A 14,880-nucleotide genomic window follows, 5' to 3' on the forward strand; every position below is an offset into this window, starting at 1 on the left:
ATGACACCTTGCATCAGGTTCATTTCTGGCCCAGCAAGAAAAACTACTGGTAAGAAACTTGGCAGCACTGTACCACTGCTCCTTGCAAAGGACTGTGCTACACTGAGGAAGGTGGGAAATGGCAGTCAGGCCAGATTAAACTTCACTAATCAAACAGCTTTTACTAGCACAGCATGCAGTCTTTGCATATAGATTTCAGTCTTCAATAAATCTTCTGCATCTGCCTCCACTTGTTTAGGGGTGACAGTATTGACAGTTGCACTTGATGATCTTGAAGGTCTCCTCTAACACTGATGATTCTATGATTCTATACTTTTTACCTCAAAGTCTTTTCAATGGATTTTCATTTGTGAAAATGAACTGTAGCCCTGAGTTACACTTGAAGCATCCCTATTTACAATATCTTATGCAACTCCTGTTTGTCAACCAAAAAAAATGTATGCTAGACAATAGTAATAAGATCCCCTAACATTAAATCGGGAGTGAATGGGAAATATCGACTATACTACGAAGACTTAAGTATATCAGATTTCACAAAACTGTTACCAAAGCCTATAAAATATCAAAAACTTGTTATCTTTTTGAACTACACTGCTACAGTAAAAGAATATGTGACCAAAATTACACAAAAATACCCTGGGAAGCAATACCTACGAAAGAACAAACACTGTGGCCAACCCTAACTTGCTCCTGAAGTCAGCTAGGCTAAATGTAAAAACTAACCTTCTTGCTTGAATCATCCCTTTTCTGCTTTAATTATCTCACACTGGACAACACCTTCCCAGCCTCAACAACAGTGAGACTGAACATTAAAAACAGAGCATCCAAAATGAGCATTATCACTCCATCTACAGGTACCGGAATAGATGAGTGACAAAAAAATTTTTCAACACTCCGTCATAATCTCTACCCTGAGGCTAATCAAGGCCACAGCCAACAATCTTCTTTTGGGATAATTACCACAGCATGAAACTTCACAGTCTGCAGAACAGGAGCAAGGAATTTGGCATACCTTCCACAAGCTCCTATGACTACCTACATCGCATTCATGGCCAAAACCTGGGTTAGTGGATCAGCACAGAAAAAATTCACTCTGCTAAAACTCATGAGGATATTACCAATCTCACTGGGCTAGGGTTAAAATTAGTAATGCCTCAAAACTAGTGCTTCCAAATGACCTCACCTTGCTACTGAAAGTGTACAAAGACAGTAAGTTTTTAAGAGCTGACAGCCCCAGAAGTTGAACAAGATGTTATTCAGTCCTATACTTGCATTTGTTTAGACTACGAAAATCTGTTCTATGTGTTTCAGGTTACTATTTTGTCATGGCAGTCACAGAAGGCAAGAATTTAAAAAAAAAGAACAACAGAAATCTGAATTCAATCCTTACATATTTCAGTGGCTGCATCTGTTTAGGTAGATTGTTTCACTTAAATAAATGCAGGTCAGATCATAACCTAAAGCAAATACTAATCTGTGGTTTCAGTGTTTAGTAAGGAAGTCCTGCATAGATGTTGCAAGTGTGGGATATGAATTCGCAACAATACAGTACAACAAACCACATGTATTACTCAGGAAGTGGTGATTATCATGAAAATGAAACAAGTAAAAAAAAATGCAATAAGAACAAAGTGAGGTATACTGAGATTGTGTGTTTCCAAAAAGCAGCAGCTCACATGAGAAATAAGCCATGAAAAACATCTGGGAGTATTTGGCTTAAATGGAAGCTGTAGTTAGCTGTTGGGCAGAGCTATAACTATAAAAGTGCTTAAGGAATCATTGGTCAGAGAGATGCTCCCCAGAGGCAGGACAGCAGGCATACTATAGGACCATCTTCAGCAACTTATTTTTGCATAGCTAATGCTGATATTCAAGAGTAGACTGTGACAAAAAGAAAAAAGCCAAATTCCTTGCAAAAGCTGGTGTCATTCCTTATTCAAATCAACAGAGAAAAAACATGGTTGCTGAAAGCTCTTTGGAAGTTAAATATATGAACTGAAAAACTGCTGAAAGATTACTTTGCATTAAGTCTTGTTGCAGATAAAGACAAAGTCTGCAATGTGTCACAGCAAATCCTTCTTTCCAGTTTGCCGGCACTTTGTAGTGACTCTCACTGGAAGTATCCAAAAGAAAAAAGCTTGGCTGGAATTCACTGTGCATTAGCAGTCATTATTCTGAGAAGACTCACAGTGATATTTTACAGCATAGACAATGCAGGAATGTTTTCTTCCAACAAAAGATTCCTCAAAGCACTAGAGATGAACCAGTATGGACAGCCAGCTGAGCCCTCAAAGATGTGGATTACCAAAAAGACAACTCTCTTATTAAAGCACAAGCACAATTTTTCTAAAAAATTTATTAATAGTTAATCTTGTAAGCCAATTATCCTATTTTTTTCATATGTGAGTACTTATCACCACAGAATCTACTACAATCTAATATCATCTTTATAAAATAAAAATATATAACTAAAACTTTAAAAGCAGCTGTTGTACCAGTAGGACACAAATTACATTTCTTGCAAAACTCATTGGTGAATTACAGATTTTTATGCATGAATATTTTTTGGACATTCTTTGGAATTTACTAAGCCAGTATGGTAGCCTTGCTGCCACAGACATAATCCCACAGCATTGTCAGTGCCTTTAACTTAAGTTATGGATGGGAAATAAAGTTACCACAAGGCTATGCTACCAGCCCGGGTCCACCCAGAAAATTTATGGCAGAACAAAGAAGTAAACTCAAGAGGTCATCCTTCCTCCCTTCCAAAAATCAGTTACTTTTCATTAATTCATTCATTCAGATAAAAAACCTGAACTGACAATGAGGTACATGCAAGCACAGCTTACCTAATTACATTGCAGGAACGGTCAGCATGTGAGCATCATGCATCTGGTATTGAACTCAGGAAGTGTAAATGCCTGTTCCATTTAGCTCAAAACATCTACTTAAATAAACACCTACTTTGTCTTAAGTCCCACTATTTAATTACAATTCTTTATTATACTCAATTCATATGTTAGATAAATAAAACACAACTTACTGAATAGCACCATCTTCCATTCAGGTAATATAAAAAGGGATCTTGAGGCTTAAGTTCAATTGCCTTGTCTAGATGCTCCTATTGGAAAGAAAATTATTATCACTTTAGATGTTTGTTTGGCAAGTGTGTTTACATTCTAAATAGTTTGCTGCAAGTCAGAAACAAATTCAGAAATTCTCTCCTGCTGCAATTGTCTTCTAACAACCTGAAACTTCAACTAGCGAATCCCTTCCTTGTGGAGGGAAACCACAAAATTATTTAGCAACGTTGCACACAATGCAAGAAGGCGTGCTGTATTTAGAACATGACTAAATCGCTCTAAAATTCAGTCAAATAATTCAAGAACTTTTGTCTTAAAAAGGCAACAACTTCAATTAAATTAATTTCATTTACAGTTTAATATTAGGAAACTATCACAGATCAAATCAGTGAGGAAGCAACTACTCTTGAAGAGATCTTACATGCCAGCACCCATCACTGAAGCATAGTTCCTTCCACCCTGGAATGCGACAGCCCCAATGAAATGGTACTTGACACAAACAACTGTTATTATATTGTGAAATTCAGAAAACAAAATGGTTCTGTTTATAGTGGAACTACAAAACCTATAAAGTATCTAATGAGGCCCTTCCAAATCATTCTCATTTCAGGTCATGAATACCTTTAATTTACCAAAAAAAGCTCTTATTGCTCAACCTGAGCTGGAAGAAAAAAAAATATTTCAGCCTTACCATTTGCCTCTCAAAATAAATTTCATTCAAACATTTCTTCTTTTCTCCCCACATATCTTTCTAATTAAGCCGGTCACAAAAGTATTTGACTTACACATATATAAGAGACTACTATATTATCATACCCACAAACTATTCAAATAGGGGCTGTGTTTTCATACTACTATTTTCCCAAATCAACAGATTTCAGGATTTACTTGTGAGGAGCAAAACTTCCCTGAAATGGCTACTGCTTACACTGCAGTGAGTCTTTTAAAACTTTTAAAAACTCCATCCTTGAACGGCTGCAGCACTTGTGTTATTTGTCATTTTCCCTTTGTTCCCAGCCTGTCCCATTGCTTGGGCCCTAGCTGGCTTGGCACAGCTCAGATGTAATGAATGCTCTCTCATAGGAAAGCTCTGCCACACTCCAAGTCCTAACACGGACATGATGTGAAAGGAGCCCACCCCAGGCATTCCCCAGGGACTAGAACACGTCTGTTGCCTTTCACTGTCACCCAGAAAGGGGGGATGCCAGCTTAGAGGGCAAGGCATGGATGGAAAGTGTCTAAGCAATGCTGAGGACAAGGAGGGCGAGAGTAGCACATGTAACACAAACAGCTAACTCTAAAAAACACAATTACCTTTGCAAGGACAGAGTTAAAACAAACATTACTTAAGGGCAACATGAAGAATGACTGCAGAACTGTGTTAGTTCATCACTTGCTATTTCATGTGTTTTGGCTTTCTAAACAGAATCATTATTGCCTTTTCTCCCCCCTTTGACTACAAAGGCAATCAGAAATCTTAATGCTGTTCCCAGAATCCTACCTCAATTCTTACACTTTGCAAGCATATAATTTATTTTCATATATAACAATAACCTTTTCAATTTAACTTCAGCACCAAAATAGATCTGTGAGGCTGAATTACTGTGTTGGAAAAACCTGTCTTTGACACCATATTAGGAAATAACTTAAAGGAATAGCTTAAAAAAACCAACCCCAAATCCTACAAAAACATACCTTAAAGAGATAACCATTCCTGATTTTGTTTTGTACACTTTCAAACTGAGACATATAGCCACACATAATTGCAAACCTGAGAGGGGAAAAGAAAAACACACACACATACTTTTTGTGATTTAAATAAACCTTTGAATCATATTACAAAATATTTCAATACCTAATGCACACATTTACACTTCTATTTTTCCATCTGAATGGCTGGACGGAAGTTTGGTATGAGCTATACATATTGAAGAACAGACAAAAACACAAACCAAAACAAAACAATGAAAACAAGGAGAAGTTTAAATGACACTATTTGGGTTGTCAGTTAAGCGACAAAACAGATTTCTCCTCCAAAATTTAACCCATTTAGTTCAGAGTGCAACACTTCCAGACTGGCTCTACTGACAGCAGTTTACCTTGACACATTGTGTTCTGCACTTCACCGCAAAAGTGAGCACCACCAGCTGCAGAAACTCACCCAGGAAGGCAAATGCTTGGGGTGTGCCCAGTTGGAAGCTGTACACACCTCAGAAACACTCACAGTTGCAGTATCTTTAAAATTTGAAAACATACACCCACATTCTGCTCTAACAGGATTACTACTACTATTACTAGATTTCTATTGCTAAGATCATTATTATTTCTATGATTATCATAAATTGGGGAGTGGTAAAAGAAATGTGAGGTAATTTCTATAAAATACTTGTATTGTTAACCAGTTATAAGTGAATATATTTTCAGAGGTAAGCCTATAACGATTCGGAACTCCTAAGCAGCACTAGTATCTTATTGACACTCCACCTAAATTTCTATTGCTTTCTTCTTACTTCTTCAACAGTTATAGAACCTTTATGCATAAGGAATCTCTTGCACAGATATCAATTACAGTTTCCTTGGACCTATTTTCATTGGTATTAAGACAACTTTGCACCTCTGTATAAAACTAACAAAACCACCAAAGAAATGGTTAAGCAGCAAAACCTCATGTAGATTACTTTTCTAATATTTTTCAGAATTTTGCTTTTTTAATCAAATATTTTACAATGCAACACCAAACAAAAATAAAATATAATCCTAAAAGAAGGAAATCAAGTTGAAGTCCAGAGGAAAACATGAGTTATGCAAGAAGCTTACTGAGTTAATTATGGCAACACAACCACAATCTGTACGGCACACACAGTTTATAAGCACTATTAAACATCAGCTTTCTTGAATTGCTTTATATAATTAAATTATTCAAGCTTCAGTGAATCCTGATTAAAATGTCATTGCTAACACAACTCAATAAATAGCTTTATTGCTCAGTTATACCTAACGGTTTTAAGTCAGAAATGCTCATGCTACAGGTCATTTTGGTCAGTAGTGTTTTGGTCACTAAGTGTTCCCAGGTAAGGCACAGAGTCAGCAGAACAGCAGTTGAGCTTGTAAGAGCTCCATTCACACTGTCAAACACTGTTGGGCAGGGTGTTTGCTGCAACCAACGTGCACTGGACAAAATCCAGCTAATGGCAGCACTAGTGCTGACAGAGCTGCAGCCAGAATGTATTTCCTATGGGAACGAGCTGCAGTTGAGGGAAAAGGCAAGGGGTGGGGGTGAGGAAAGTTCAGGTATTTAGAAAGAGGGGGGAGGTAGTGAAAACTTTATTAGGGTTAAGTAACTCAGGCAACATTGCCCCTATTCCCTTCACTCATTAAGTGCTAATCAGATAAACTCAGCATACCATAGCTAAACGGATTGCTGCTACAAAAGAAAACAATGAAAAGCGAACAAGCTAATCCAGCATCTTGCAGTATTTCCCTGTCTGTGCGTGACAAGAAAGAGGGCCTTAGTTTAAACTAGTTCAAAGAAAAACTTCTACTTACAGCTAAAATCTCTTGGGAGGGAAATCCCAATGAAATTTCCACTGAATTAAAAGTAAGCTAACCTACTAACTTTAAATACCCATTATTTTTCCAAAGGAAAAAAAAAAGTCTTTCTTGGTTTCTTTTAATTTGGTTTGGTTTGGTTTTTTTTAATTTTATACTTTTGAAATGGACTAGACAGCCAATTGATAAAAAGTAATTATTTCATTTTTGAAATTCTATGGCATTTTGGATATTCATTTCATTTCTAAAAAATCCCCCAAACAAAATAAAAAATGTGTCCTTTCTTTCCTGAGAAGAATTTTTAGACATTTTAAATAATTTTCAAAGAGTTTAAAACACCAGGCAAACTTTTATTTTCAATGGTGCAAAGGGTAATGTTAATCACTGAATGGTCTATATTGTAAGGGACCTTAAACATCAAGTTTCAACCGCCCTGCCACAGGCACGGACCCCCTTCCACTAGACCAGGTTGCTTAAAGCCCCATCTAGCCTGGCCTTGAACACCTCCAGGGATGCCCATTCTCTAGGCAATCTGTTCCAGTGCCTCACCACTCTCATGGTGAAGAAAATGACCAAAGAAAACGAGGCAGGGAGTAACTAGAAATGCTTCCATGTCCATCTTTCCACAGCCCTGGACTCCATGGTCACCTGCCCCATCTCGTGGTGACAGGGGGAATACTGAAAAGATGATCATACAACAGCATGCAAATATCTAATGAAATGGGTAAAAAGCACACCTGTTAGAAGTGCAAGCAATACTGGTTCTCTGCACAGACATTACCTCCCTCACACCCTCTGAATATCAGAGTACTGCTCACAGAACTTTCACGGACAAAAATAAAGAGGAAATTGTAGCAGCAAAGAGCTGCCAGCAATGACCTCGTTGCTGAGCTGATGTTACTCCTGGGTAATCTAAAAACCAGCCCCAGACACATTCATCTAGATTAACACAACAATAATCACCTCAAGTGACACAGTACTTGGTTGGTGTAAAAAATGTTATTCCCAGATGGAAGAAAAATTACTGAACACAGTGTAGCAGCACATGATTAATCCCCACAATTAGCAAACCTTTATTAAGCATAAACACAATCAAACTCAATATAATAGGTCAGCACCATGTTCCTCCATGATGTCCTGGAACTCAGACTTGCAAGAAACTCTAGCTAATGGAGATGGATGCCAAGTACCTATGTAACCATCATGCAGAAGGTCCTAATCAAAGTGAATTAACATTTTCCCTTCTGGTGTGACATGTGTATTCAGGCCAGGGAAAACGCTAAGGGACATATCTTACCTATTGCCAAAAAAAGAGAAGCAGGTTGATCCAATAATTTTATCAATTTGAATTTTAATAGAAAAAATGATACCTACACTTAAGACTCTGTCATCCACAGCTTATTCTACATGAGACAGATTCACAGAAAAGATTTTGAAGTCTCAAATGAAGATTAAACCACAGTAGGGCACTTAAATATAGCATTATTTATCTTTTCCCTGATAAATTTCACATGGCCAAAACCAGAAATAACATGCACGTTCCCAGACTTGTTCCTTCCTCTCCTATATACCCTTTTATATATCCCAAATCTAAAAAAACCTTTTATGTCACATAGACTTTGGAAATGTGTGAGTACAGGTTACATTTAGAAATCCAGATCTCCATTTTAGCATCTCAGTATCAATAGGAAAGAAAAACATCAATTTTTAAAATTGTATCTGACAAGACTTTGCAAATGGGAGGAGAGTTTGTGGTATTTACCACCACCAAAGTTTAATTCACATGTTTCATAACTGTTTTTCACTCCCTCCTCATCTGAGAAATATTTAACATGTAAAGTAGTGTGAGCAAAGGCTAATGCGTGGGCAGCACACAAGAGGCCCAGTGAAAAGAAAGTTCATTCCCACCCCAGTTCTAAATGTGTTCCTGCATCTCCCCACCTCTGCACGGCTCAGTTCTGTGCATGCCATCTTATATTTTAGCCCCCAACTCCCTCACCTACCAGTTTCCCACCCACTTATATATTCTGACAGTCTCCGCAATGTAGTGAGACCCATAGGATTTATTTTTGACATTATTTCAATGAGATACCAATTTCCATGTAGAGAGATTTTGCAACTGAAATTACTAATTATGATCCCTGTTGCATTGACCTTCCTGAGATCCCAGTTTTTCATACTTCATATTGTATCACTTTGGTCCCAAGATATTTAATCTACAAAAATGCATCTGACACGAAGTTTCCATGGAAAGGTAAAGTATGGGTTTGTATTGGTATATGATCATCCTCACGGGGATATGGAAGCAGTGCCTGAGAATGCCTAAGATGGCCAACACACCAAGTAAGATGTGCCAAGGTGCAAAGTGAAGTGTTTAGGTGATATTTTGTTTGCAGAGATTTTTTTGTTAATGGGGATTTCATTTCCCTTTCCCTTTTTCTGGGAATATAACTGAGTCCACACTGTAGAAATTGGCAGAAATACACTTTTCACATCAAAAATTCAACAGAGCATTGAAGCTGAGCTCCAGGGAAACATCAGATGTAGCGCACAGTTGTGTAGGAAACACTTGCAAAAACATGACAAACCTCTACTTTGGTTTAAAAAAACCTCAAAGGTAAGGGCATTAAGAATTCTGGATTTATTTACTGCAACACATGCAGTATACCAAATCAAAGGAAAATGCTGCTGTTAATGTGTATTCACAGAAGTTCACTAGTAGAACATGTGGATGCCATGTTCAGCATTCCTTAGGCTGTGAAACCCACAACTGTGCTAAATTCCTGTTTCCAGAAATTTAACTTTTATTTTTATAATAGACAGTTGTTACAGATGGAAATACAATCTTGAAGAAATTAGCAGGATAGTCTTCACAAGTGTAGAAACAGAGTGAAACAATAGCTTTCAGAGACAGTATCACAACAATTCTCCTTGACAGAAATGTAATAGGCATCATTAGGTTGTCAGAATTATTTCCTCTGTGACCATTCTGGCAAAAAGCTTGTAGTAAACAGATCTTTTCACACGTCAAACCTTCCTCCTTCACACTTGCAGGAGTATGCTGCAGTGTTTCATTGATCCACTTACTTCAGGATAACTTACAGCTTTTGAGAAATGGCTTCTGAATTTTAAATTTTCAATTATTAAAAAAAATATGTAATTCAAAGATTACTGACTAAGATTACACATAATTAAGAACAAAGATTGCTGTAAAATTTCTTTGGTCTTTCAATGAACCAAATACAGGGCAAACAATTAAGAGCTGGAAACCTTGTATTTCTGTACAAACCATCAATTCCTGAAAAATCCGACTGCATGATAGAAACAATGCTTGTCACTTCCAAGTTATCTGCCTGATCTAAGTTTAAATAAGGGATAATTAAGGGCAGCAGGTAAAAAGCATTTAGTTAGAAACAGATGAGGATTTAATTTTAAAAGTTCTTGGTAGTATGACTATATCCTACAACATATTCCAAAATTTTGAGAAGTTTTGTTTCACTGGAAAATTACTTTTATGCCATTACACCTTACAAACCTGACAAATTATCTGTTAGAATTCTATTACTGAGATGGAATGTTCACTTTTTTGTAGGAAGTTTGTGTAAAATCACCAAAATACCCAAATGACAATGATTATTTGTGTCCTTGATGGAACCAACCTGCACTACTCTTCCGTAGTGCTGCCTGCCAGTGAGAGACTGTACCTAAGCTCTGGAACTCACTTCCATGGAAAACCCAGGGCTTGTGAAAATGTCTGTGCTTCTGATGAACACCCATACACATGACAAAGAAAACTCTTGGGGGAAGGTGTGTTCAGAAAGGGTCTTCATTTACAGCCACTGGGTTTTCACTTGCTAACTTCACTTGCACCTAAATGAGACATGTTCTATGACTCCCACCAACAGGCGACTTCTAGAGAGTAACACAAACTCAAGAGCAGCACCAAGTTTGTTTGTGGCAAACAAACCAAAGCTCAATGCAAAGAATTACCTTTTTAAGCAACTTTCCTGAAAATTTGCCATAACAGTAACCTTTTTGTTCTTTGCAAAGCCTGTAACAAATTCTCCACAACAAAAAAGGAAGTGTGGGGATCTGCACAACAGCAGAGAAACCTTCCAGACCTCTTCTGCAAACTCCTGAAGTAAACCAGCAACAAACCTCCCACAAATATAAAAATTCACTGGTTTAATAAAAGAATTTAAGAGTGATTGTTTGGTTTTAAATAAAAGCACTGTTCTTATGCATCTACATTTTGTTTTCTGTAACTGTAAAGTTGTAAAGCAGCACAACTATAAAAGCAACTGTAGCCCCAAATTATTCACCTAGCATTTCTAATTAAAATCTGAGTAATAAAGATGCTCCATTATCCAAGATGAGCTGCAAGGATTCACAGCTGTCCTTTGGGAATCACTGACCCACAAAATGAATTTGTTTGAGGCTTGGAAAAAATAAGAGGACCTGCAATGGCTGATGATAACTTTTGCATGCGAGTTCCTCCACAACTTGAAAAATTGACACTGGCTGAACAAAGCCACAAATCACTTAGAATATTTACTCTGTCTTTCTTTAGGGTGTTCATACAAATATTAAAGCTCTCTTTTTCCTTTCCAGTGTTGCCATTTACTTCAGTTATTTAGAGGTCAACATTCAAAAAGTCTGAAGGTTTTTGATCTCATTGGCAACTACAAGATTAAGTATTATCACATGTTTTCAAAAATCTGGATTCAGATATGAAAATTATTTGCAGCTGCAATTCATTACCAAAACCAACTGACTACTTCAAGATATTTTTCTTTCTTTGTTCTGCATATGTTTCCTCAAATTTAATTTGAGGCTGAATACTATTAGTATTCTAATCCGTAAGCTGAACAGTTGGAGACTTGATCATTTTATCATACAATTTTACAGAAAAATATAGGTGATACACTAAGAAGATATATGGCATCTTTTTGTTCTTAACTGAAGTAAATATCAAAAGTAAGGCAATACAGCTGAACTCTAAGCCTCTATTAGCAAGTTTGCTCATGGAACCATTCCACTAAATTCCACTGGACACAAAAAATGTGTTCTGTCTCACAGACACCTTAGAGCAGTTCCACAAAACAGAAAAATACCTGCTCTGGAAAAGGGATGCTTTTTCTTGTATAACTCTGCCTACACTAGGAAAATTATGTGTGTCAAAGTGTCACAAGAACCTGTTTATTTGGTAAATAGAACTTTCAAGCAGCAGGGATAAGCTTCCAAAAGAAACTTCCAAATGGGTCTATAAACCTAACCACTGCATGACAGGCATAGTGCATATTTTTAATGGAAAAAAAAGAAATCATTAAAAAATGCCTTTTCCTAATATTTCTAAATATTAGGAAAAGCTCTATAAAAGATTTAGTAAGAGACAATATTCAACAGCACAACTCCAAATGACTCTTTAGTCACAGCAGGGAATATTTTTAGATCAATTCAGCTCCATTGAGTAATTCCCAATTAACTTAAAACCCAAAAGAAATTTACTCTAAAAATAAAAACAAGAGTCCACATCTAAGCTAGGGATATTGGTAAGACAATAAGAGGCTCTATAAATACACTAGAAGGAAAAAAAAACAGAAATGAAAGTGCAGAACAATTAGCAATGAGGAAATAACGGCAAAAGATGAAACCAATGAGGCTGAATTCAATTTCTTCCTCACTTATATCCCCCCTGCTCCGCAAGGGTTAACTGTAAGTAGAGAGCAAGGTACAGGACCAGGAAAAGAATAGGCTATCATTTAATCCTCATTCACTTAGTAAGCCATAATATATTAAACAGTTTAAGAGAACACTAGAAATAATGTATGAGTGGACAACATAGATAGCAGCTATACCCAATGTGAGTAAAAACCTCAGTTGTGCTGATTGGAAATATCAAACCCCCCCAGAAATTAGTGAGAAATCAACAAAAACTTTCTAAGACTTTCTTCAGTCAAGGTCAGAAAACCAACTTGGTCATCAATAGCTGATACAGACTGACATAGCCTTACATGCAACAAACAGATGGGCTCATCTTACACAGGCTAGGATTATTTACCTTGTACGGCTTTAGAAAATGTTATGTTGGCAGTGAGATGAAAAGGAGGGACTTTGGTCTGAGACAGCATTGCTTTCACAGTGACCTTGCACTCATGCTGAGCTTCTCATTTCTCTCTATTACAGCCAGCAGAGACCGTGTTCAATTCACAGGACCCCTGCCCAGACACAGATGCTTACTGCCACTGGAGATGCCCTAGGGTTTCTCACCACTTCTGGATGATGGCCTGGAAGTCTAGGGACCCCAAAGGTCCGCTGTAATGTCTGTCATGCCATGCAAATATCCTGGCACATCAAATGGCACATGCTGACTTTCAAACGCTCCATCCCCCCTAAGTGCAGGATCAGGCCCTTGCTCACATGCAGGCACATATGACAGAGACAGAACATCCACGTGTCCATCTGGAGCTGGGCACTGCCCTTCAGCTCTGATCTTGACCACCCACTAGTGATCTAGAATCTTTCTATATAAATATTTGTTCTATTTTTTTCTTTTCAGTTATTTTCTCTCTTATAAATATTCTTATTAACTATGGATTTCATATTACTTTCACATATTATTTATTCATAACTTAATTGTATTGCATCGTTATCTGTTTATACACAGTCTGTTCTATTTATAACCTCAGGTAAAATTCTGTTTGTGTACAACTTTGAGAGAACAGTTTTTACAGAGAACATTCCCTAAAGTCTTATTTCCTGTTCATGGGGATTAACATGTGAAATAATGTTTAGATAAACTGGAAAAATTTGCATTAGGCCAGACTCAAACAATATAGATCTGGCACAGAGCTGACTACGGAAGTCTTGTGAGTAATGCAGAAAGCCCCAACAGCAAGCAAAAAGGCAAACATAGCTGCTATCAGGGAGAAGGAGAAGTGTTACAGGCAAACCAGCCTAACCTGAAGACAATATAAGATAAATTATTCTGGAAGTGCATAAGCATACAAAACAGTTAACACAAGATTTTTGTGAAAAAACAGGATAAAAGAAGAATTCTGGCAAGATAAAAAAGCCTGGGTAAGAGGAATGCAACAAATGAGACACACCTTGTTTACGTGGCCTTTGACTTTGTCCTACCTGATGTTCCTCAAAACAAAACCGTGGAAATATTCAGATTAAATCACCTGTAGAGATAGTTGCAGAACTAGGTTCATGTGAACCTGAGCATCCCTACAGGTGTCACCCAAAGTTTAGTGCTGGGTCCATTATCTTCCAGTAATTTCATTCATTAACTTAATGATTTTTAAAAGCCCATACAACAAAAACCACTTTTGAAATAAAATGTTAATCCATGAGGGGATGCATTTGCAAACCTAAATGGCCTCAAACCTCAGAAATGGTCAGAAATAAACATGAAATCAATTAAATGTGTGTAAAATACTTTATAAAGAATAAAAGAGAAAAAAACAAGTTTAAAAAGTAAGTTACAAAACAAGTCCAACTGGTTAAGTAGCAGCACAGCACAAAAATATCTTTTGGAACCACAGATGAAACAACTATTGTTATGCTAAACAAAACTATACCAATGCCCTGTGGAGCATGGAAGTCCATTCTGCCCAGTATTTAGAGCCTCAGTTAGATTGGCACAACTATTACACTTACATCACGCTTTAAAAATCATGCAGTAAGTCAGAAAGATGTCAGAAAATAAAGACAGGCAGATAATATATTCAGAAAAAAAATTATAGTGAACTATTTTCATCTATAATGTCTATCTATACCTCTAGAAAGACATCAGTTGAACAATAACTGATAAAAACCTCATGTTCACTTGCAACCCAGATACATGAAGGATGAAAACTGCAAACCATACAGAAATCCATTGCCTGTTACAAGAAGCAGTAGCTTAAAAAATGTAAGATTTGCCTCTGAAACCTCTCAGTTTGGCTTTCTGAGCTAACCACTGGAACACATCTCCTTACACTCATAATTCTTCCCATGCTAGATGTTCCTGCCAGGACAGGATCTCACATGTGAAGTCCAGCAGACCACCTACATCTCCCTGCACAATATGTAAGGGTTTATCAGGATAGTTCCTGCCTGTGAAGCTGCATTTACACTAGGATATTTTGTCAGTCTTGTGGGCTGAGGAGGAAGGGAAGGGCAGGATTCATACTTGAATGTGATTTTGTGGTTGTTTATACATAGAGTTCTAGCTGAGAGGGGTACACCAGCATTACCCTGA

The 14,880-nt window shown here is 37.2% G+C and overlaps 1 protein-coding gene across 1 annotated transcript in view; it reads right to left on the bottom strand.

Annotated features, from left to right (window-relative positions):
• Window positions 1-14,880, bottom strand: part of RMDN2 (regulator of microtubule dynamics 2) — a 45,671-nt gene that overhangs the window by 18,115 nt on the left and 12,676 nt on the right. The window contains exons 5-6 of the mRNA XM_005416249.2: window positions 4,779-4,854; window positions 3,044-3,121 (exon numbers count right to left, since the gene is read on the bottom strand). Of these exons, the coding sequence (XP_005416306.1) occupies window positions 3,044-3,121; window positions 4,779-4,854 (154 nt within the window). The remainder of the gene's footprint in view (window positions 1-3,043; window positions 3,122-4,778; window positions 4,855-14,880) is intronic.

This window comes from Geospiza fortis, unplaced genomic scaffold, assembly GCF_000277835.1.
Source record: "Geospiza fortis unplaced genomic scaffold, GeoFor_1.0 scaffold41, whole genome shotgun sequence".
Classification (NCBI taxonomy): domain Eukaryota; kingdom Metazoa; phylum Chordata; class Aves; order Passeriformes; family Thraupidae; genus Geospiza; species Geospiza fortis.